At 43.8% G+C, this 24,175-nt stretch overlaps 1 protein-coding gene across 3 annotated transcripts in view; it reads right to left on the bottom strand.

Moving 5' to 3' along the window:
• stab1 (stabilin 1) overlaps positions 1-23,889 on the bottom strand; it is a 36,604-nt gene extending 12,715 nt beyond the window's left edge. Inside the window, exons 1-44 of one of the 3 annotated variants that reach the window (XR_011992665.1) lie at positions 22,859-23,889; positions 22,363-22,508; positions 21,549-21,664; positions 21,361-21,446; positions 20,993-21,062; positions 20,492-20,587; positions 19,660-19,770; positions 19,113-19,303; positions 18,647-18,777; positions 18,429-18,556; positions 18,100-18,176; positions 17,861-17,983; positions 17,597-17,734; positions 17,426-17,497; positions 17,165-17,278; positions 16,725-16,781; positions 16,269-16,349; positions 15,986-16,144; positions 15,350-15,412; positions 14,847-14,942; positions 14,667-14,753; positions 14,449-14,560; positions 12,463-12,649; positions 11,953-12,046; positions 11,616-11,774; positions 11,107-11,202; positions 10,731-10,826; positions 10,574-10,621; positions 10,318-10,445; positions 10,129-10,240; positions 9,487-9,564; positions 8,758-8,859; positions 7,382-7,486; positions 7,081-7,215; positions 6,857-6,985; positions 6,648-6,701; positions 6,459-6,560; positions 6,169-6,364; positions 5,226-5,321; positions 3,361-3,406; positions 2,677-2,756; positions 2,032-2,157; positions 1,468-1,541; positions 1,217-1,288 (exon numbers count right to left, since the gene is read on the bottom strand). Coding sequence is in view for 2 of the 3 variants with exons in the window: in XM_072715573.1 (XP_072571674.1) it covers positions 1,217-1,288; positions 1,468-1,541; positions 2,032-2,157; positions 2,677-2,756; positions 3,361-3,406; positions 5,226-5,321; positions 6,169-6,364; positions 6,459-6,560; positions 6,648-6,701; positions 6,857-6,985; positions 7,081-7,215; positions 7,382-7,486; positions 8,758-8,859; positions 9,487-9,564; positions 10,129-10,240; positions 10,318-10,445; positions 10,574-10,621; positions 10,731-10,826; positions 11,107-11,202; positions 11,616-11,774; positions 11,953-12,046; positions 12,463-12,649; positions 14,449-14,560; positions 14,667-14,753; positions 14,847-14,942; positions 15,350-15,412; positions 15,986-16,144; positions 16,269-16,349; positions 16,725-16,781; positions 17,165-17,278; positions 17,426-17,497; positions 17,597-17,734; positions 17,861-17,983; positions 18,100-18,176; positions 18,429-18,556; positions 18,647-18,777; positions 19,113-19,303; positions 19,660-19,770; positions 20,492-20,587; positions 20,993-21,062; positions 21,361-21,446; positions 21,549-21,664; positions 22,363-22,508; positions 22,859-23,062 (4,773 nt within the window). In the remaining variant the exon portion in view is untranslated. The remainder of the gene's footprint in view (positions 1-1,216; positions 1,289-1,467; positions 1,542-2,031; positions 2,158-2,676; positions 2,757-3,360; positions 3,407-5,225; positions 5,322-6,168; positions 6,365-6,458; positions 6,561-6,647; positions 6,702-6,856; positions 6,986-7,080; positions 7,216-7,381; positions 7,487-8,757; positions 8,860-9,486; positions 9,565-10,128; positions 10,241-10,317; positions 10,446-10,573; positions 10,622-10,730; positions 10,827-11,106; positions 11,203-11,615; positions 11,775-11,952; positions 12,047-12,462; positions 12,650-14,448; positions 14,561-14,666; positions 14,754-14,846; positions 14,943-15,349; positions 15,413-15,985; positions 16,145-16,268; positions 16,350-16,724; positions 16,782-17,164; positions 17,279-17,425; positions 17,498-17,596; positions 17,735-17,860; positions 17,984-18,099; positions 18,177-18,428; positions 18,557-18,646; positions 18,778-19,112; positions 19,304-19,659; positions 19,771-20,491; positions 20,588-20,992; positions 21,063-21,360; positions 21,447-21,548; positions 21,665-22,362; positions 22,509-22,858) is intronic. The other 2 variants (XM_072715573.1, XM_072715574.1) reach the window with 2 other exon arrangements.
• Positions 23,890-24,175: the final 286 nt, after the last annotated feature.

Genomic DNA, 24,175 nt, shown 5'->3' with positions numbered 1-24,175 from the left:
AGCTACACAGGGCTCCGCCCCCCCAGGACTGGAGTTGGGCACCCCTGGTCTAGACCCTTTCATCCGAAGACAGCATTGCCGACTCTTAGCATTCTTTCAACCAGCTTCCAGATGTAGCCATCTGGAATGCTTCTCCAAAAGCCTTGAAGAAGTTTACACAAGTTCTGGACACAAGTTGGCTAACTTGCTCTTACTCTTCAATGCAACTCATCCCAAACCAACTCTATGGAGTTTAGGATGGGGGATTGTAGGGGCCAGGTCTTCTGTTGCAGCACTTCGTCTCTTTCCTTCATCACAAAATAATGCTTACTACATAACCTTGAGGTATGCTTATGGTCATTATCTAGTTGAAAAACAAATGATTTTCAGTAGATATATCCAGACATTTGACTGGTATTGTATACAGCCTAGTGATGCACCAGTAAGGAAATTTTTGGCCGATACAGATAGCCAATTATTTTTAAATTAAAACTGACACTGATACCGATATTGATTGTTTGGGAGATTCTGAACAAATAAGGTTAAAGGGACACTCCACCTAAATAAATTTAAAAATAAAAAAATTACATTCCAAGATATGAAAAAGTTATTTATTTTTGGTAAGAAATCACCAACTAATTGGTCATTCCCAGTGTAAATGTTACATTTATAACATTTATAACAGAGAAGGGCTGGTCATCAAGTATGATAAACCCCGTAATTTTCTGAGTGATACCTTTTGATTTCGTACTATGTACTTCTTTCGCTATCAAATGCCTGTATTTCTGATGGACTAACATTATTCGGCAGTACTGCAGCCTTCTTTATCGGAACGGATTTAGTTGTCAGAAACTCCTCATACTCTTCACAGGTGTGCAATCAAATTTGTTGTGTTGAAATGTTTGCTAGGAGATCCTCTTCGTAAAATTTTAGCAGAGCAATACATTTCTAACGTTGTTTTCACTAACATTAACATATTTCCTCACAGGAGACATTTTTAACTAATCTTTAACCATTGGCCGATGGCCAATAGTTGGCCGACACAATCAGTGCATGAATGTGCTAATAAATGTGCATGTTAGTGCAAGGAATGTAAGAATAAATACAATATATACAGTACAACACAATAAGGAGTTATTTATAAAAGAGTTATTTACAACAATGAGGTATTGTGTAGTAATGGGGGGGGGCAGCTGAGCCGGGGCACCTAAAATGTAATATAAAATGAATTGTTTACCATCTTGCATGCGTTTATTGGCTCACACTGGTGTCCATCTCCAGAATAACCAGTCATGCAGTTACATGCAACCTGTGAACCAAGGAATGATGAGCTAAGTGAAATCATACTGCTCCGAGAGCCACAACTGATATAGAAAGCTGTCTTTTATAACCACTTTAAACACGGTGCATTTATGACAAAATGTGACACACTACAGGAGCATGACTGTGCATCTGAGCATCCGTCAGCAGGGGATGGGCTTGGCTCACCTGGTTCGGCCCAGTTTTGAGGCAGTCTGCATTTGTGTGACAACCCCCATTGTTCTCCAGACAGCCGTCAATTTCTGTGGGCCGGCACAGAAATAGCGAATCCATAATTGTGACTCTTTATCAAATGCTCAGAGTCTCTGGCAAGCTCTGCCTTAATTACCTGTAGGATACTTTTTCTTGGAAGAGGCATTAATAATGTTGACTGTGTGTCCCCAAGGACTGGGTCGGGGGAACACTGTACTAAAGCAGTACCGGTCTGCAGGTTTGTTAAATATGATTTATTTGTTTAGCAGACACTTTTATCTAAAGTGATGAACAATTAAAAGTGGGACCAGACAGTCCATGGAGTAATTGGTGGTTAAAGGCCTTGCTCAAGGGCCTAGTGGTGAAATTACTTTATTTAAACTCACAACATTCAGATCACAGGGACAGACTCGCAACCCACTAAGCCAAACAACCCCCAGAATGCTTCAACTGAGCAACGGTGGGATCTGTTGCCTCCAAACAGGCAAACTTTAGCAGTCCTGAAGCCCCGGGCTATGACCCTGCTCTCTGGTTACTCACCCAGACACACGACCCCGTCCCCTTTGTAGCCATCCAGGCAGCTGCAGGTCCGCTCCCCTGGCAGGGTCTTCACGCAGCTTGCATGTGCCGAGCATCCGCCGTTGCTCTCCACACAGGGGTCAATCTCTGTGTGTGACAAGTACGCATCCAGAGGCCACCGCCTTAGAGCAACTGCTCTTACACACAGCTGCCATTGCCTGCCCTGACTAAACTGCTGTTCTGAAGAGAATTATAGCGCCCAGTCACTGCACAAGAGACAGCATGCACTGTAGCAATTTGAACATGGAAGTCAGATATAAAATCAAATTCCTGCATTATGTTGTGAATTTAAAACAGTGGTAATACATTACATTTCATTTGTTTGTTTTCACATATACCACCTTGCTCTCCTTTTTAAGACACATACACACATATAGAGGTGAGAGTGAAGCTTGGGGTCAGGGTGCCAGTTCAGTCATTCATCCAGCATCCCTGGACATTTTGCAGAAATGAAGGGTCCTGCTCAAGGGCCCAATGTAAATGTGGGTGCTTTGCTGATCATGGGGCTCAGTCAGCTGACCTCCTGATCACAGGCTCCCTCACTGAGCCACACACTAACCCTAGTTAGTCTAACCCTAAAGTCCAAAGGCCATAACTCGAGCTCACCTTGACAGGAGGTTCCGTTGCCCTGGTAACCAGCCATACAGGAGCATGTGGGAGGGAATGTCGGACCGTCGGTGATGCAGCTGCAAGACGACGAAGATCTGTTAGTGTCGGTGGAGAGAGATGCTCTGCATTGCTTGGTTACTTTTAATGTGGTTGTTACATACCACCCATCCCTCAAAAAAGAGATGAAAATAGTGTTCAGGTGACCTTTTGTATGTGCATGATATATCCGCAGCATTCAGGCAAGGCAGGTAAAGGTATTTTTATATAGCACATTTCATACACTGAAGCAATCCTACGTGCTTAACAGAGAGAAAGATGGTAATATAGACAAGTAATTGAATATAGCGAAATATAGTATAAAAAAAAATACTTCATAGCAGGTAATTAAATATGGTAAAAGTAAAATAAGAAAGTGTAGTGCAGTGCCTGAATAAATCAAAGGCAGGACTGAAATAAATTAAACGTTTTCCCATTCTGTGGGCATGCAGACTTGCGTCCACTTCCATACTGCTAATGTTTGCTTAGGAATGACAATAAAAGCACTGGATGATGTCCAGGCATATTCTTGACATCATTTCCTGCAGCATCAATTGCTCGAGTGCTAACTTCCGAAAAGACATTTGGGGCGAGTGTCAGAATGACATTCCACCTGTCACTGCCGGAAAGAAAAGGCGCACTCACTTGGCATTGTCATCACAGACACCCCCGCAGGCGTCCGACGCTATCTCTGCAGAAAGAGCGAGGCGGAAATGGGCCAAGGCAGGGAGAATGAACAGATAAAAAACAGTGTTACACTAAGTTACATTTAAAATGCTTCTTGCCTAGGTCACAGCCCCTTTCATTCTCACCACTGTTATCCAGTACTTATTTATTTCCTTCATTTTCTGTTTTAGAATATTCTATTTGTCTATTGTGTACTTTCTTAATTTATGTTCACACCAGTGGTGTCGCCAGAAATGAAGTAGCAGTTGGACCAGAATAAAATCTGGTGGCCCACACAATCCAGTATAGCTCAGTAGCACTTACAGTGCAGTACAGAGGAGAAAGTGTTCTGCTATACGTTGCCCTGCTGTGTCATCATACTGACAACCCTCAACAGCCATGACAATCAAACCAATCCCCTATGTTCAGTTACTACTAGACAATATATTCAGAATCTGAACAAGCACCCATAGCAGATCTAGGGGCAATGAAAACAGCTTCGCACACAGCGACCGCGTAAAGTATCAAGCAGCAAACCCAAGGGATGTTATGCAATAAATCTACACTGCGTAGTCCAAAGGCACCCACAGCCATGCCCCCGGTTCATACTGTGTTTTATGTCTGTGACCTTTGTCTATATGTTTTTATCTGTGCACCGTATATACCTTGCTGCTGCATGCACCAGAATTTCCCCCTGGAATCAACATCTTATCTTATCTTATATCGATGGCTTAGGCCTCTGTGCCTGTGATCGGATGGTTGTCGGTTTGAGCCCTAGTCTCAGCAGAATAGTCACATCCCTGTTGGCCCATTGGGAAAGGTTCTTAGGGGCCCCAATAAATGCCCTGACCCTGCACTCTGATCCCAAGCTATGCTCTCGCCTCCCTGTATGTGTGTGTTTGTCTCAAAGGAGAGTAAGACGGGATATGCAAAAAGTAGCATACCGATGTACCTGTACTCATGCTTGTGCAAATGGAAAATAATATCTGTTTAGTTTTTAATTACAAACCTGCTTTATTCATATTTGGGGGAAACATACTGAAAAACTGCACTGTCACTATCTGCATGGCAGAAATGTTCACATATTATAGATCTCCCGGACAAACCCCCTCTTTCATTCCATCACATATTATAGATCTCCCGGACAAAGCCCCTCTTTCATTCCATCACATATTATAGATCTCCCGGACAAACCCCCTCTTTCATTCCATCACATATTATAGATCTCCCGGACAAACCCCCTCTCTCATTCCATCACATATTATAGATCTCCCGGACAAACCCCCTCTTTCATTCCATCACATATTAAAGATCTCCCGGACAGATCCCCTCTTTCATTCCATCACATATTAAAGATCTCCCGGACAGATCCCCTCTTTCATTCCATCACATATTACAGATCTCCCGGACAGATCCCCTCTTTCATTCCATCACATATTACAGATCTCCCGGACAGATCCCCTCTTTCATTCCATCACATATTACAGATCTCCCGGACAGATCCCCTTTCATTCCATCACATATAATCCCCACTGAGAACATATTTTAATGGCAATAGTATCAAAAATTGATTAACAGTGCAGCTTTTTCCATTATAGTGTTTAAAATGTTTTCTCTGTGATACTTTACATGTGGGGTCATGTTTTAAACACCCGGTTGAGATATGGTATCACTTCATAAATTTATAGTAATTTAGATGAAATCCCTACAATCAGGATACAATCAGAAATGAGGTTCAATCAGAAAATTGAGTCCAGAAATGAAGGTAAAAAATCTTTTAAACAGGAACAAAATGAAGTTCTCTTATGGAATATTGTTCTCACAGTCATCCTGCCATAGCTCACCCACAGAGCAGTTCACGCCCTTCCAGCCCTTGTAGCAAAGGCACCTTCCATCTCCATCCAGGCCGTCAGTACACTTGCCATTTCCACAGTTACACACTGCATAACGAGACAAAATATATCTCATATGATGCTTCATTGACAAATATTTCAATATAATAATATTTATGCACCACGATGGCTTCAGGCCAGTCAGCTGCAACGGTCTCCAGCCAAACAAGCATTCTTCTCACAGTAGATACATGTTAAAGCTATAATTAACACTCCCTATAAACTAGTGGAACTCCCTGTAAAAGTGCCCAGTTATTTCTGGATGCTTCTGCTTGCCATTGATGGAGGTGTGTGGCTCAGGGGTTTAGGCCTCTGTGCTTGAGGTCAGAAAATCAGTGGTTCAGATCCTGCGGCTGGCAGACCAATGACCATTTGTGCCCTGGAGGGAGGCCCTTAACCCCCAGCTCTCAGGGGGGGCTGCACATTGGCTGCCCCTGCATTGTGACCCCCAAGCTTCCTCTCACCTGTCTGTATCTACAGCCAACGCATCATGCAGTAACTCTACAGCCTGAATTTCTAAATACTGACTCATTTATTCTCCTTCCAGTACCATCTGTCACTTTACTGCTAATCACACATTATTTATGGATATTTATGATTAATGTTTAATGTATATTCTTTTATTTCTTAGAGTCAGGCAACCAGGCATTTCCCTGCACTTTATAGAGAGAATGTGTTTATGTGCAACTGTGTATGTGACAAATGAATCTATGATTGATTGATTACTTGATTCATTGATCGACTGACCACAATCTGCGACATAGTACATCATAGCTCAGAATATGATGATTCAGGAAGGCTGTGTTATCGATGTGAGCCTCTTGAGAGACACGGAGGATTCAAGCACGAAGGCAGCTACGGGGATAGAGATGGTAGCCGGTGTTCTCGTTACTACCTGACTTGCAGTCCTTGCCGTATCTCCCGGGGTCGCAGGTTTCGCAGGCCGTCCCATGGAAGCCCTCGTTACACAGACAGTCCCCGCTGCCAAAGGTGCCATCCTGGCACCGCCCGTTACCCGAGCACCAGTTACCCAGCTTTCCAGGGCATTTGAAGCAGCCGTGTCCAAAATACCCCGGGCAGCAGGAGTGGTCCTGTAACACGGGCGGACAGGGTGAGTTCATCTGGCTGCATCGCAGTCCGACCGCAACTCAATCAGCAATGGGCAGTGATGATAGCCACGTGTACCTTTTCCTTTCTGAAGCAGTCCGTCATGCAGCCCGATACAGATTTCACTTGTTTCCCGTAATTGCAGTTCGGTTCCATGTTAGATGGGAATGCAAGGGTCACCTGCAAAGCCATGCATCCGCCAAAGTTTAACTGACAGCAAGGAGATCACCGACTGAGTACCTGATCGTTACTGAGAAATAAGCTTACAGGAATGGAGTTACGTGGACATCTTGGGGACATTTCACAGGATCCACATTTCCCCTGAGGGATTCAAACATACAATACAAGCTCAGCGCACTGGATAGTTTCCAGTGATGTCAGTTATATAAAAACAAAAGTACAGATCTAGTTCACTTGACGGTGTCGCACACAACTTCATTTCAATTAAATAACTGCTGCGGAAGCGAGATGCTTACTCTGATTTTTATCATCGCATCTTTGATACAGCGATTCTTGTGAATTTCAAAGAGCTGGGAAATACCAAACACAGCCCCATTCTTGGTTACAGTGAAGTTTCCATCTAGGGCGACTTCATTAGCAAATATCTGCAAACGGGTAGTGAAGCACATGCTTAGAGTCAGTGCTGGGCATCAAGTGGCTAAGTCTCCGGTGAACTGGAGGTCATGTTGTGTAACTGCACCTCGTTCTGATGGTTAGTATGAAACATGATCTGGTGGGCGGGGCCTAGGAGCGTGCTCTTCACCGTCCCGTTCCTGAGGTCATCGGGATACAGCCGTTCACTGACAATGATGTGATACTTGAAGGCACCTTCATCCTGGTGGGAAATCATAGTTCAAACTCTTTTCAAATGCTGATAAACAAAGTTGAAATAGTGAAACATTACATTACAACTCAAACCGTGACTAGTAACCACATGGAAAAGTGCTGACTCAAACAAACCAATGAAATAAATTTTGGTATAATCAGTAAAGTTGACAAACCAGTCCTGTAGAATTCGTCTCACTCATATGTTTCCTGATGGCATCATCAAGTGGGACGAAGAGAGTATATTTCTGTGACTGGATGATGTCTGTCAGATTGTACAGCTATCCAAAAATAACAATAATGTTTCCACTTAACATAATCACAAACACAGGCAGTTATCAACCCCATACATAAGTCAGATTTACCTTCTAAAATCCTTCATTCTTATAGCAAAAAACACATAAGTCAAAAATGTAATATGTACTAAAGAACACATACAAGATACACTATATGGACAAAAGTATTGGGACATGCCTCTTAATCACTCAAGTGTTTCATTCAGACCCGTTGCCACAGGTGTATAAAATCAAGCACCCAGCCATGCAGTCAGGTTGACAAACATTTGTGAAAGAATTGGTCGTTCTTAAGGGCGCAGTGAATTCAAGTGTGGTACTGTCATAGGATGCCAATAAGTCAGCAAGAAAGTTCCTGAAATTTCTTCTCTGCTAGATATTCCATGGTCAACTGTAAGTGGTATTATTGCAAAGCAAAAGCATTTAGGAATAACAGAAACTCAGCCATGAAGACCACGTAAAGTAACAGAGTGGGTGAATAGAATGTTAAAGTTGACTCAGTGACTGCAGAGTTCCAAGCTTCCTCTGATATTAACCCCAGCACAAAACCTGTAAAAAAACCTGTAAAAAAATGGTAGCTGCACGGAATGGGCTTCCATGGCCGAGCAGCTGCATGCAAACCTCACACCAGCAAGCACAATGCTAAGCATCACAGTGGTGTAAAGCAAACCGTCACTCTGAAGCAGTGGAGACATGTTCTGTTGAGTGACTAATCATGCTTCTCTGTCTGGAATTCTGAAGGATGAGTCTGGGTTTGGCAGATGCTAGTGGAACGTTACCTGCCTGACTGCACTGTGAGGTTGGTGGAGGAGGGATAATGGTATGGGGTTGCTTTTCAGGGGGTTTGGTTTGGCGCCTTAGTTCCAGAGAAGGGAATTATTAATGTGCCAAACACATGCCAAAGTCTTGTGGAAAGCCTTCCCAGAAGAACGGCAACTGTTATAGCTGCAAAGGGGGGACCAACTCCATTTTGATGGATTTAGAATGGGATGTCATAAAAGTTCCTGTAGGTATAATGGCCCAATATTTTTGTCCATGTAGTGTAAGTGAAAACATAAAGTTTAAATATATTTTCAATGTATGTTGCCTTTGTCCATTAATGCTTCCATAAGGTCTAAGTATCTCAGATATCAGTCTGGATGTACGTGAGGCAGTGTTACGTAAGTCTAGAGGTGCTTGTGTGGCCATGGCAATGCAGAAGCTACATGGTACAATGGAAAGGACAGTGACATTTCACCTCCGTAAAACCTTCATCTTACCAGTGTGGCCTGCCTGAAAAGACTGAAAGCTGGAGTTTGGTTCAGTAGCTCCATCAACGTGGGGGGGGCCTGGGGCAGGTCTGAGAGCCGTGGCGTCAGAACCTGAGGAGAGTCCCTCACCTTTGTCATTATTATCGTCACATCACTGTTGCATCATCAAGTTACCAAGGTGGAATTGAATTGAATTGAATTGAATTGAATCTTTATTTGCCATTTACACAAATGGTTCTCTTGTGTGGTTCCCTGATGGTGGAATGAACCACATCTGATCATCAGACTTCCTCTTCACCTTCAAGAAATGCCTCAAAATCCATCTGTTCCATGAATTCCTTTACTATCCCGATTGTTCTTTGAACGCTCTTATGTTGCATTTACTGGCCTTTGCATAGTCTTATTAGGTTCTTACTTTACGTGTAGTTTTGTAGCTGTTTGTAGCTCCTGCTCCAAAAACTGCTTAGACTTGGTATTCATTGTAAGCTCAGGCTAGCTGCACTTATGTATAGTTAACTCCCAGACAACATGGGTGTTTTTGCAATGTGCTATTTACCTCGCTGTACTCTGCTCTGGACCAAAACTACTGCCAAATATGTAGATGTAAATTGGCAGTTACAGCAACACAAGTGCATTGGAATTACAGTATTGCATGGTTCCCTCAGTCAAACAACAGACAAAACTATAATATTACAGGGTGCATGAGTAATCACATTGGCAGGAAATGCAGAGAAATACCTTATCAATGACATGGATGTATCCATTCGTAGCGGGGATGTCTGGGATGATGATGCTTGCGTTCTGTACCATGACCTCCTGACAAATAGGAATTTCACTGACATTTAATTGGCACAAACTTGGTCCAAATCCACACACTGTGTAGGCTGATGTACACAATAGACGAAGATAAATGGCACAAGGAAAATAAAATGTAAAATGAAGAGACAGAGAAAAACACATTCATACCTGATGAAGAAGAATGTGACATTCTGTCATTTTATAGTCAATGATTATTAATGAACAGGAGCTCCTAGTAAATACCAGTAATGACTGTGATGTTCAATGTAATGTTGATAATGTAACGCGAAAAACTGTATATAAGGTCTGGCACATTCATGCCATGTAAGACAGATAGACTGATAAATTTTGGGTTCAGTCTCTGAGGTGATCCACATTATCATGTAAACTTCTTCAGTAAAATACTGATCTAGTAACGTATAAGGCAATTTTCAATTATTGACGTCAAATTTGAGAAAGTTTTTGTGCAGTTTTACTGTCGCTTAATTGTTTGAGTAGAGTGGCATGAATAAAAAACAAAAACAGTACAGCATCAATTAAAGTAGTATAACACCAATAAAATAATAACATTAGCTAACATACCCCGTTTTGGTCCTTTATTCCCCATTTAGTTTGAGGGTTGAGGGTTGCCAGATCCTTATTTACATGCTTCTTCAGGTCCTCATATGAAAAAGCACCTTCTAAAAAGTGCACCCTGGCAACACAAACTGGGAGCTAAATATACTGTCAGCAATTGCTGGATAATTTGCTGATATGTGCTATGCTACTTACTTAAGTAAATACGGAAGCCTGTAAGGGTCATTCCAAAACTTCATTTCATTATCATTTAGATTGTTGAAGGCATCTTTTGATGGCACCAGTGCTGTTACATTGCCTTTAAGGTTCAATGGAGAGGATTTCTGTTTAAGGGGAAAAAAAGAGCAATGTAATGCTATTGATCGGAAACAGTGAACGATTGAAAATCCATGCAAATTGAATACAATGAACTCAATTCTAAATGAAATTCTATTGGAAATAAGCAGTATACCTTGATGAAGTCATTAAACTGATAAAAGTCTGAATTTGCATCCAGCTCCTGAATCAAATACATTAGGGAAAATTACAAAGACGCATTGGCATTTATTGGGCAGAATATACGTCCGAAATAATTTTCATGAAACAGATGGCATATGACTTTCACCAACAATTAATATGCTGCCGTAACACATAGTCCCATCTCCACTGTAGCCAGCTGGACAGACACACATGTACGTTCCACCTTCCCGCAGCTCACAAGAAGCCTGATTGGAAGGAAATTCCTCAGTGAGCATCTATGAGTTGACATTTCAAGCAATCCCTGCAAAATATGTCTGACATTTATAAATTAATTTATAAATTCACATTGCTAATGCTTTGGCCATTGTGGCAAAAGTCTCATATTAGCCATTGCAAACAACAAACCAATGCAATCAATAGAGTACTGATGCCATGGTAAACCGGTCAATTACTCCAGTCTTTGCACTTTGCTCCTATTGGCTGAGAGGTGTTGCTAGTCAGGAGAGGCTAAATGGATTCACCAACCAGCATGTGGCAGCCTCCGTTGTCAATCAAACAGGGGTTGATGATGTCACAGGATATGCCATCGCCCTGGTAACCTCTGTTACAGATGCATTCGTGCTGCAAACAGAAACAAAAAGCAGGCTGCATGTGTGTTTGCTGGAGCATTCGTGAAGCAAACTGAGAAGCCGTAAACATGCATTATACCCAAAATGTTAAAAAGATAAAAAGGATCTTCCGCGTGCCGCACAAATACGTTTCACCAGGTTCTCACATACATTTTAATGACTAACTATTTAAATCAGATATTAGGACACTATATGTTTGTCTGTACTTGAAGTATGCAAAATATACTTTTGTTGCTGTATGCACAAGGATTTCCTGCTGGGATGAACAAAGTTTATCTTATGTTACTTTGTCTTAATTCGGGGTTAAGTAATTAAGAGCTGCCAGTCAAAGACTGGATTTGTATGGTGCCGTTTTATCCCAAAAGGCAAATTTCTGTCAGGCTAAAATCATGTGCTTATAGCTACCTCCCCAGGGCCCACAAAAATGCAGCTGGCGTTTCCATGACAACCACCATGACTTTCCAGTAAACAGTTATTAACTTCCACACAGTACGTCCCATCTCCAGTCCAGCCCTGGTTGCAGACACAGGAGACGTTTGCAGGCCCTGCGTAAATGCACTGGGCCTGAGGAGAGATAAGAGGACCTCTGTAGGGGGCTTCAAATTTGGTATTTTAAGCAGAATATTTCATGGTACTTAGCAAAGCAAAAACAGGAAAGGCATATGTATCCTGGAAAGCAGAACACAGCAGAAACAGGAAGAGAGGAGAAACACTTTCTGTGTGCAGATCTTGTCAGACTTACATTTTTATCACACCCCCCTCGGCTGGCACTGAGGCAGAGGTTTATGGGGGTGCAAGAGCGTCCGTCCCCTTCGTACCCTGCTCTGCAGACGCACCTGCAGTTCAAAGGCAGTTAGGAGAAGGATGTTAGATGGATGGATGGATGGATGGATGAATGGAGCAGAATAGAAAAGAGTAGAATGCCGTTATTGTTATCGTACATAGTAGATCCAATAAAATGTAATAGTGAGTGATATTTCCAAAGAAAATTATGCATACATTAGAATATGAGTAAATATATAAAGCATATTAAGTATTTTTGTTATTATATAAGTGGTATAATATTCGGTATAATATATTATCATAAAATTTAATATAATGAATATAAAATATACATGTAGTATATATGATATAAAAAGATGCCTTTCAACCATGAAATAAAATATTGCACAGCAACTGGACTGATGGATGGATGCAGTAATCAAACAATGCCTTCTGCTTCTAGAACAGTCTTTTAACACAGGAAACTAACATTGGGTGGAGCCCAGAGAAATCACAGTCTGCGTGAATGTAGCAGATCTGGAAGGTGCCATCAGAGTCGCAGGGCTTGACTGTCTTATCGCAGAACTCCCCGGAAAATCCTTGCTGACAAGAGCCTTTTCTGCAGATCCCCGTGCTGCCCGGCCTGTTGTCACAGACTCCATGCACACAGCGGCACTCTGAAACAAATAAAAACAAACTCAGGGCACACAGCGACACTATGAAAAACTAAGTGCACACAACAACACACTAAAACAAAAATTAAAACAAATGTCAGACCTCTCCGTACTTCCTATCATGGGCCTTTATGAAGGTACTTGTATACAGTTTTTCTTGATTGCTTTGACCTGCTTAAAGAAACTGGGATCCACTCAGTTTTCATCATCATTATCTCAGCAGAGCAGAAGACACCTTTTGGCAAATGTGTTAACCCTTTCTCATTCAATTGACACATTTTCCCCACCCTTTTGCAAAACAGTTAACACGGATGTCATTCAAGCAGTCCAAACTCCATTGTTTTAGCTATGCTAACCAAACAGAAATCACCTATTCCTAACTATTAGAAACTACCTAGATCAGTATGAAATCACTGAAGCACCTGTTTCACACAAATCTTCAATTAGGCCTTAAAAGGTGCCACGTCTGTGTTGTTCTTTACCAGCATGGATGGAGGAGGTCTTAGGCAGATGAAAGTGAGAGTGAGAGTGAGAGGTAGAGGGGTCCGAGGAAGAGGAGTCCGTGTGCGAGGTGGAGGTGGAGGTGTAGTTCGAAGGGCTCGAGTTTCAGAAGAAATTCGGGCAACTGTTATTGATCACGTTATCAATCATGGCCTTTCACTTAGAGAGGCTGGACAAAGAGTACAACCTGTTATAAACAGAAGCACTGTTGCATCCATTGTCAGGATTTTTCGACAGGAGAACAGGTAATGTTGCTGTACAATATCTACAGAAATATCTTCAGTGATATACTTTATGTAATTGTTTCCTCATTCCCATTACATGTATTCTTTATAGAATCCAAAGGCTGGCATTCTCTAGCGGTAGAGGGATAATTTTTAATGTTCAGATGGAGGCATCTGTTGTGAACATGGTTGTGGCAAACAATGGCATAAGGCTGCGGGAAATCAGGGCAGCAGTGCTCGCAGATCAGGGCATATTTAGGGTGAAATCAGGGCAGCAGTGCTCGCAGATCAGGGCATATTTAGGGTGAAATCAGGGCAGCAGTGCTCGCAGATCAGGGCATATTTAGGGTGAAATCAGGGCAGCAGTGCTCGCAGATCAGGGCATATTTAGGGTGAAATCAGGGCAGCAGTGCTCGCAGATCAGGGCATATTTAGGGTGAAATCAGGGCAGCAGTGCTCGCAGATCAGGGCATATTTAGGGTGAAATCAGGATGGCAGTGCTCGCAGATCAGGGTATATTTAGGAGCACCAACAACGTGAGCCTGACCACCATTGACCGCGTCTTAAGAAGTAACCATATGGGCATGAAGCAGCTCTACAGAGTTCCATTTCAAAGGAGCTCTGATGTTGTGAAGGAGGCCAGATGCCAATATGTGGGGGTAAGGAAACATTCCTATACTGTAATGCCTTGTTATATCATGCAGTTAGAGTCAACTGGAGTCACTTTTCATTGTAATTTTGCCTTTTTTTCTTAAAGAATAATGGAGCTTGAAGCAGAGGGGGCACATCATGCCTTCATTTATGTTGTTTTGAATCGAGGAGTGACAGGAGAAGGGCCCAATCAGCTTTCATTTGGGGCCAGTGCCCCTAAGTTCCCACCTCTCTATACACCCCTGGAGTGGAGGTAAGGAAATATTACTATACTGTAATGCATTGTCATATCATGCACTTAGAGTGAACTGCAAGAGGAAGAAACAAGTCTGAAGATAGATAAAATAAGCATGACAGTTTTGGGGGTTTGAGGAGACAGAGTGATACAGTAAATTGGCCACACTTTCCTTAAGCCGCTATGCTCACCCTCATCACACTCCTCCCCGTGTTTGGCCTCGTCTGCGCAGATGTGACACGCAGTGCCCTTGAAGCCCGGCTTGCAGCTGCAGGTCCCGTTCCCCGTAATCCCATCCAGGCACTGCTCAAGAACGAGGAAGAAACATGCAGTCAGTTTCCCCGCTTCCTTTTCCTTCTCGGGTAGACAGAGAGGATTTCCCACGGAGGCAGGCAGAGGACTTGCTTACAGTCCCTTTCCCGTAGCAGGGCTCCTGGAAGCCTCCAGAGCAGGGCTTGCAGTCCGGTCCATAGAACCCCTTACAGCACTCGGCTCTCTGGAAGGAGCAAGAGAGTCACAGGTAGAGGCTGGAAATCTGTCCAGGTGAGGCCTTTTCCTGGGCTGCATAAGGGCCCCCCATGGTACCAACCATCCGGGTCAGGTTGCAATATTTAGCACAGCCCCCGACGCTCAAAGCAGAGCTTGAAGAAGAAGCCTGGTATTCACAGTCCACCATATGACTCCTCTGTGAATAAAGAGCAAACATAACAATGACTTTTTCTTGTTTCTTCTTCATCCTCTGTTCACAAAATATGATTTTAAGTTTCCCTTTTCTTGGATAAGAAGGCACTTAGAGGGCATCTTTGGACTAATAAAGCTTTATTTGTACAAATATTAGACACACCAAATGTGTTTTTTTTGCATATCCCAACTTGTTCTCCTGAGGGCCAATCAGGGGCTTGATGATGATGCAGCTCTTCTGCTAAGCATGGGATTTAATCTGGTGACTTTTTGATCAGGGGCATGAAGGCCTAACCTGCTGAGCCACCCCCCCAGTCCCCCCCCCAGTCCATACTGCCTCCCCCGAGTCCATACACACCAGGTTCTACCACAGAGTATTAGCCCCCACAGACGTGTCTGGGTTGTGTTTACCAGTTCTGTGGTTCCAGATGGGCAGTGGGTCTCAGACAGCTGGTCACACCTCACACATGGACCCTGAACAGCCAGCAGGAATTTAGTTTACATTACTTGTTTATGATACACAGCAGAAGTCATACATAGACATTAACTGACCCACTTCTCTTAGCTCCTTATGGGACACTTTGATCTAAAGCTGTTTATAGATTCTTCTGATATTCAACAGTTATCTATTATAGTCGCGTATCTTGTGTCTGGATTACTGCCTATTTGTGTTAATTACACCGGAAATCCAGTACTCACAAATTAAGTCACTTAAATACTTGCCTCCTGCCAAGTTATCAGTCATCTACCATAACCATGGGAACGACATAGGAAGGGCATGAACTTAACCTAACCTAAGCTAACCAAAAGGTTGCTCGTTCACATCCCAGTCTCTTTGAAAAAGCTACTTCACCTGAATAGCCCTAGTAAAAATGTTTCGCATTTTTTATTTATTGTTACCGTTTTACTGTCTAAATGTCTTTTTTACTGTCTAAATGTATGTTTTCTGGTACTGTAAATCGACATTGTACTGTAAATGCCCTATCTACCTGTCTAAAGGTGAGACACTCTTCAATGCCAGCTTGTACAGGGAGACTCTTAACCTACCGTGGTGATTATGCTCTCAGTGACGTCACACCGCTTGGGCAAGATGGGCTCAATGGAGGGCGGGACAAGAACACCATTAATCAGATGGACGATCCCATTGGATGCTATGATACTGCTGCTTCCTAATATCACTTCTTTGTCTCCAAGCAACATCCTTCCCTTTGGAAAAAAAGCAACCAAGGGTGTAAAGAGTAAATGAAGAGAAAACCACACTCTTTATCGTTCTTGACACTCCTATAATTCATTGCTAAAGTATTTTTTCGAAAGCAATGGAGTTACTTACGTCATTGGTGACATTAACCCTTATGATCTGATTGGCCATCGTTTCTAATTCAGACATGCTGGCCAGCTGGTCTAATGCAACCTGGAAAGGCAGTTTACTGATAAGGGCATGCATTGATGTAAGAGAGCCAAATCAGAAAAAGGCTTAATCTGATAATGTAATGAATTCATTGAGCACCCTGCTAGAACAATATCTCAGTCTTATGTGGTGGTTGAGTGAGGTGGTACTGTAGGACTTCCCTTCAGTGGAATAGAACATCCTTGATGAGAAGCTACTAATCAGGGGGGTTAGGGGGGGTCATGACCCCCCCAATAATCAGATCCAGCCAATATAACCCCCCCCCCCAATAATCATGTTTCCCCTGTAATGGGTGGAGACCTCGACCCCCCCCAATGTTCCAGCCAAAGTTACGGCCTTGGTTGGCCCAGATGAGCACACCAGACGTGGTGATCTTACCGATGCCGCTGCAGAGAAGATGTGGTGTTTCAGGAGCTCCTGTAGCTTGTGCTGCGCCTTCAGAATTAGAACACGACCTTACGGCTAACGGTTTGCCAAACACAGCAATATCAAACACGGCTGAGTGTCAGGATGGTTGTATTAGTCAGAATGGGAGGCAGCCGATGCTGCTAATGGATCTGCAGTAAAGGATCCAGTGGTGTGAGCCTGTCAGGGCCTGAAATCAATGTATCTCACCTTGCTCTGGACAGCTAAATAAGTAATGCAATGCACTTCAATGGATCAACATTAAGAATGATGATTGTACTGTTATTTGCACATTTGCATTCACATTTACGTGTTTAGTGACACTTTTGTGAAGCAGAAGGTAATCAGTTAATGCTTCTGGTCCCAATAGCTGATTTTCACCAATACAGGTGGGGTTTGCAATGGTCACTCACATGGGTGATCATGTATGTTACAGTGCCGTCCTGAAAGAGGTCCAGGGCCTCATTTGTGGGCGCGAACACCGTGAGGGGACCAGCACTCCGCAAAGACACGGGAAGACTGCAGCTCTGAGGAGTCAGAGAGAGAAGGATGCTGCTCAGGGGCTCATCAAACTCAAGCAGCTCAAACATCAACGTGTCCACAACGTCCCCTCAGTCTCCTTGCTCACCGTCACACATCCGCCAAGCACTTCCTGATGGCCCGGTGACACTTACGTCTAGCAGTGAGCGGAATCGGCTGAATCTTGGATCCTGAGCAATAATTTCCCCGACGGTTTCATTTGCAAGCTTGAAATAACATGAAATAAGATGAGCGTGTGAATATGAACTCCTGCAAACTTCTCTGACAAGCAGTGGATCATTAAGATAAGATTTCTGCTGCTTTACCTGCTTATGAACAGAAGTGACATCTGAGTGAGTGTTTGTGATTGGCGTGTCAATGATATGGATAATGCCATTGGATGCAGGAATGTCACTCTGGATTATCGAGTACAAGATGTCCGGGTCACGGATGAGGCAGAATTGCTGTCAAGATATAAAAACAATTTCCCCACCGAAACATCAAACGTCAGCAGTATTAAATGTCATTCGATGTTCGCATTGGGATCTGAAGCAGACGCAGGACCTCCTCCCCTCCACCGTGGGCCGCACCTTGTCTTCCTTGAACCTGACGGCATCTCCTCCAAAGGTCCAGAAATTGTTGCCCTGCAGATCTCTAAGGAGATGCTGCCCGAGGATGAGGTGGTGTCTGCAGAAGGAACTCTCTGAGACTCCCTATTACAAAGACAAGCATGGTAGGATGTAGCAGCACTACGATAATCTCCCGTCCGGTTACAAAGACTCAGCCTTGCGTAATCGTAGCAAAGTTCCGGCAGGGAATCTGCTCTTACTGTGGGTGCTGCTCTCAGCAGTGGGACGAAGGCAGTAAACGGACCGTGTTTGCTAAGTGTAATCTGGCAGCCCTTTTCTGCAACAGCACACAACAGCATGAATAATTAGATAAACCCCATCATTTATTTAGAAGCTTGAAATGAATGTAAAGGCAGGCAATATGCCGAGAAGTCTGGTTATTAATATTTATTTATGTTATATAGTATTTATATTAAGCATTCTGTCCACAGTGTACCCTGCCACATGAATGTTATCTTGATTGTATTTTGCGACATCCTGCATCTCGTGATATCGTGAGGAGTCCAGCTGGCCGGCATAAGCCTGTTACCAAAAAGAGTCACGGATCCCGTGATTTCTCCATTCTGCCTCCCACTCCTGTCCAGCTCCAGGACCCTTTCCATGATGCTCCCAAAACAGCGCCTCCCATCGCCGACCTGGTGAGCGCCGCAAGTGCAGCTGGAACAGAAATGCACCAATCTCCCAGTGCCCGACGCGGCTTATATGAATTATAAGAGTCTCAAAAGCCACCCCCCCCCCCCCAGTCACCTGGGCAGCTCGTCGGGGCCTGTCTCGCAGCGTGCGCCGCTGTCACACGTCATATCTGTGCAGGCGGATCTTGGGGCACACCCCTCTGAAGGTGAGGACCCTCCCATTGTGCCCTTACAGGCGCAGCGGGACTGTCGGGGGGCAGCACAAGGCAGCCAAGTTACATACAATACAGACTGACACGTGGTTATGGAAGACGCCAGAGTGGAAGTCTCAGGCCCTCACTTCTGACTGCTGTATGAGACCTCTGTACATGATAGATAGATAGATAGATAGATAGATAGATAGATAGATAGATAGATAGATGGATGGACCGATGATGGATGGATGGATGGATGGATGGATGGACCGATGATGGATGGATGGATGGATGAATGGATGGATGAAGATGATCTACAGTATCCAACAGCATTCAGAATGTCCCTAAGACTGCTGGCTGAGAACATACAAATGGAGAGCGGCTCACCTTTCCCGGGCTAACATAGACACATGTGGTGGAGTTGGCGAGGCAGCCTCCGTGGTCCACGGAGCAGGGATTGACCGGCAGGCAGACTTTGCCGTCTCCTTCGTAGCCCACTTTGCATTTGCACTGGGGGCCCCTCCCACCCAGGTAGGTGCAATCCGCGTTCTCAGCGCATGTGTCGCGGACACAAATACCTCACAACACGAGACATAGTTGAAAAACTATTAAAACATTTATTCGCTTAAAGAAGGACTAGCGTGATAGTGATAAAAATATTATTTCAAATGTGCTATTTAAATGCACGTTGGATCGCAGATGTAAAGCGATGAAGTTGCTATGCTGAGATTGTCACCTGATAGACTGTCACATGGGCAGGAGAAGGTTTGGCTGCTAAAGAAAGTAACATTTGGACAAAACACACTAAGAAGCTCTGGACAAACACTAACTGACACATTTTTATCATGGACATTTATATACAGCTGACAGAAATTTGTTGCAGATCCTCATGGGATCAATAAGGTGCCTGTTATCTTATTTTTAAGAGTATTACCTGCGCAAATGCTCCCATTCGTCTTAAAGCCAGGAAGACACTCACACACTGCGTTGCTGCCATTCCCTTTGCAGTAAGAGTTAGTGGGACAGTTTGAGCAGGATTCAGTAACTGAAAGACATGGATACAGTGAAACATTAACAACTGGTCTATACCAAAACGCACACAGAAGACTGACATTGTATTAGCAAACCAAAAACCACACTCTAAAAATCCACCTATCCAGACCTTTTTGTCATTTACATCAATTATTGCAAAGGGGAATCTCTGTGCCAATCCCAGGATTTATAGCAAACAAGACAAAATGGCGCAATGTGGGGGGAGGGGGGGTCTTTAGCTGTGTTGCATCCTGACCTTGTGTGCAGGGACTTTACCTGTAACGCATCTTGATGTTGTGTATGGGGGGTCTTTACCTGGGTCATATCTTGACCATGTGTGTGCAGGGTCTTGTGTTATATCTTGGCCTTATGTGTCTATATCTGTGTTGCATCTAGGCTTTGTGTGTGTGCAGTCTTTACCTGTCTTGTATCTTGACCTTCTGTATGGGGTTTCTTTACCTGTGTCGTATCATGGCCTCATGTGTACAGGGTCTTAATCTGTCTCGCATCTTGATCCTGTGTATGGGGCGGTCTTTACCTGTGTCACATTTTGATTCTGTGTATGGAGGGTCTTTACCTGTGTCGTATCTTGAACTTCTGTAAGGGGGTCTTTACCTGTGTCGTATCTTGACCTTGTGTATGGGGGTCTTTCCCTATGTTGTGTCTTGACCTTGTGTATGGGGGGTCTTTACCTGTGTTACATCTTGACCTTGTGTGTGGGGGGGGTTCTTTACCTGTGTCGCATCTTGATCCTGTGTATGGGGGCTGGCAGTAACATTCCCCGTTCCCTCTCGGCCCCTTGTTACACTGTCCATGGACACAACTGCACTCTACAGCAGGTGAGCAACAGGGAAGAGGTGGAGATCCATCCAGATTCAGCGATATTACACAGGCTAGAGGGCTTCTGAATGGAAAGCTACTGCACTGAGGAATAAGCTGGCAAACATGTAATGCCAACTGATGCTAATGTCCTGCTGATTCCACTGAATTATTGCCCAACTGCTTATATTTTTACATGGAAACAGGAAACAGTGACTGATAGCTGAAATCATCCTCCTGAAATCATAATGATAATTTTAAATATTGCTAATAGGAATTAGATTGGCAGAATATATAAGTACCTAAATACAAGATGATTTGTACTGGGTTTTGGGTCATTAATGCTAGCATGAACAGGAATATAATCTTAATTTTGACTGGTTTTGGATTATATTGATGCTTTAGCCACTGCCCACCTGAATCACAGTGCTCCCCGTAAGCACTGCTCTTCTGACAGTCTTGACAGGCCAATCCACTGAATCCTTCCTGGATTGCAAGGAGCAAGCAGAGGAGACCATAACATAGACTGAACTTTAGTGACACAGACAGCAGGTGGTATAGTCACTAAGAAACTAAAGGTGCGCTCCATACTAGTCATTTAATGACAAACTCACATGAAAAAGCAGATTGATACATGACTTCTAAATGTATATGGAAATGAAAGGATATAAACTCCTGTGTTTGATGCGGAACAGGATGAACCAAAAGTAGCTATGCTAAAATAGCTTCAGTTTTCCTATGCTACTTAAATTGCAGCACACAGAAAAACAGCAGCACGACTCACATCACAGACGCATGTGCCGTTTCCTGCGGCTCCATCCATGCAGCTGCCATGCCCATTACATGCTTCACCTGACCAGCTGGGGCATGCTGGGGAATTGTGAAAAAAAAAATCATGTCAGGGGCGTCGAGACCCCAGCTAACGTCTGAAAACCATCGCAGGGAAAGCTGGAAGAGGGACGAGCCACTCACGCAGACAGAGAGGCCCCCAGAAGTTGGGGCAGCATCTGAGCTCTGACACCCTCTTCTCACAGGTGTGCCGGCAGCCGGGTAGGACCCGCAGGCGCCCCCCGATGCTCACAGTGTAACTGCATCACATAGCGGCACCATGACACAGAGAAGGAATGAACCATGACGGATCTATCCAAGGTTTTTATTTGTTGAGAGCTGAGGTACCAAGCCTAAGTGAGTGTGTCAGCGACTCACCAGGGTCTAGGTGTCATGCCACAGCTCTAACACTCTAACAAAGTAACACACTAATATAAAACACACTGACACACTAATACTCCAGCACATTAATAGAAACAAACTAACACAACAACACACTAATACACAAACACACTAATACACTAACAGCAACACACTCTTAAACACAATAATACACAAACACACTGACAACGTAACACATTAATACACAAACATACCAACACACTGATACACTAACACACTAATACACAAATACACTAACGCACTGACACACTAATACACAAACACCCTAATACACTAACACATACAAAAACACACTGACGCACTAATAATGTAACACACTAATACACTAACAGCAACAAACTAACACAGCAACACACTCTTCAACTAACACAATAATACAAAAATACACTGACAGCATAACACACTAATACACAAACATACTAATACACTAACACACTGATACACTAATACACAAACACCTTAACACAACAATTCACCAACATACACTAACACACTAATACAGGAACAAAACGACACTCTCCCACCCCCAAGCTAACATTCCGGCCCGGAGTGCCACCTGCAGCCCCTGTCCCCGATGTCCCCGCTGGTGTTCCTGAAGCCCCTGGGGCAGGTCATGGCTGGGGAGGCGGCACAGGAAGTGCATGGTGTAACTGCGCTAATGGCTCGATGCTCGTCGCAGCGGTTCGGGGGGTTCGGGTCCTGCTGGGGGCCGTAAGCATACCGGTCACCCCGCTCACAACCCCCTCTGTCACACAGCAACCTCATGTGGTGTTTACATAATACCACTATGCTTTATTTAAAATTGTGTTCTTTTCCACTTTAATTCCGGTTTCCTATGAAAACTTTCACCATAATAGCAATATGATGGAAGCAAAGACAACGAACTTATTTTAACTTAAAATATAAACAATAATCATTATCAGCTACAACTTCCCAGCCACTGGGGAAAAAAAAAACATTTTTAAATAAAAATTGTTAAAAACTGAATGCCGGGCTTTTAGAGAAAGAATTATCATGGGGTAAGAGGAGAAGCAGGATGCCTATTGGCTTACCTCGAGCTCCTCGCTGAACGACATGACCAATCCCAAAATAAGAAGAAGAAGGAGACGCATGTTGATCTCGGAGCGGCTGGCGGCTGAAGCCCACAAACCCACCAGCGCCGGAGCCCGCAGGCTCATGACTGGGAGGTCAAACGGGGTCCCGTGCGTCAGGGGGAGGCCGGGCCCCCGGGCAGCCCAGGGACAGGAGACCGTCATTGCTATGGATTTCAGGAAAATGACTGCAGGAAAACATCCTTTACTGAGAGGGGGAACAAAAACGGATTTCCTCCCCAGAATTGCCTCTGTGTCTGGCCGGATTTCCTTGTTTGTCAACTGATTGGCCCTACGAATCAGCACATGCTTGGAAACAATAAACTGTTACTCAACTGCAATTACGTTAATTGTTTTGAAGGACTCTGTGTTTGTCAAGCTTGGCAACATTTCATTGTGCCATGTTTGTACCTTTTTTATTTATACCATATACCCAGTGTCATAGACACAGTCTCGATGGATGGAAGACATTTTATTTTTTTGTCCACGTCGAATACCTGCAATTCAGTTGTTGAGCTTTTTGTCGTATGTATTGACAGATTGTTTTTCTAGTGGCAGAAAGTTAGATGGCAGAATTTTTGAAACAGGATCCCTGAAGCGCTTGTAGAAACGTCATTAAAAGTGGCTCGTTGATTAGTACTGCTGCTTCACATCTCTGGGGTTGGGGGTTTTGGCTGGAGTCCGTTCTTTCTATGCTGTGAGGATTCCCGCCAAAGACACAAAGCAAATTGTCTCACAGTCGCCTGGAGAGTATGATTGTGTGTATGAGCCCTGGGATGGATTGACATCCCATCCAGACAGTTCCTTTGCCTTCAATTCTTGGTTATGATGAATGACCTCATCTTTAAATGAATCGTAACTTCAGTGTTTGAAAGCAGGGTGTGGCATGGTGGTGGCATTGTGAGCATTGTTTGCCTCATACGTCTGGGACGGGGGCTGCATGTTCTCTCCGTGTCATTGTGGGGTTTCCTCCAGGTACCCCGGTTTCCCCTCACAGTCCAAAAACATGCTGAGGTTAATTGGAGTTACCGAATTGCCCATAGGTGTGAATGGTGTGTGTGTGTATGTGTGTGTGTGCGCCCTGTCATAGGTTGGTGCCCCATCCTGGGTTTCAGAAGAATTAAACTGGTGTGACACAATCCGCTTTTAAATACCTAGCCTACAGAAAAAAGAGATCCTCAAAGCGACCAGTACCTTACAAATCGTCCTACACCTTTTAGAAGCTCACAGAATCAGCCATCCAGCGAAGAGCACAGTTTGACTTTCGGTCAATACACA

Source organism: Paramormyrops kingsleyae, chromosome 8 (genome assembly GCF_048594095.1).
Source record: "Paramormyrops kingsleyae isolate MSU_618 chromosome 8, PKINGS_0.4, whole genome shotgun sequence".
In the NCBI taxonomy this organism is placed as follows: Eukaryota; Metazoa; Chordata; class Actinopteri; order Osteoglossiformes; family Mormyridae; genus Paramormyrops; species Paramormyrops kingsleyae.
The sequence above is the reverse complement of the archived record's forward strand: the minus strand, read 5'-3'. Positions and strand labels throughout refer to the sequence as shown.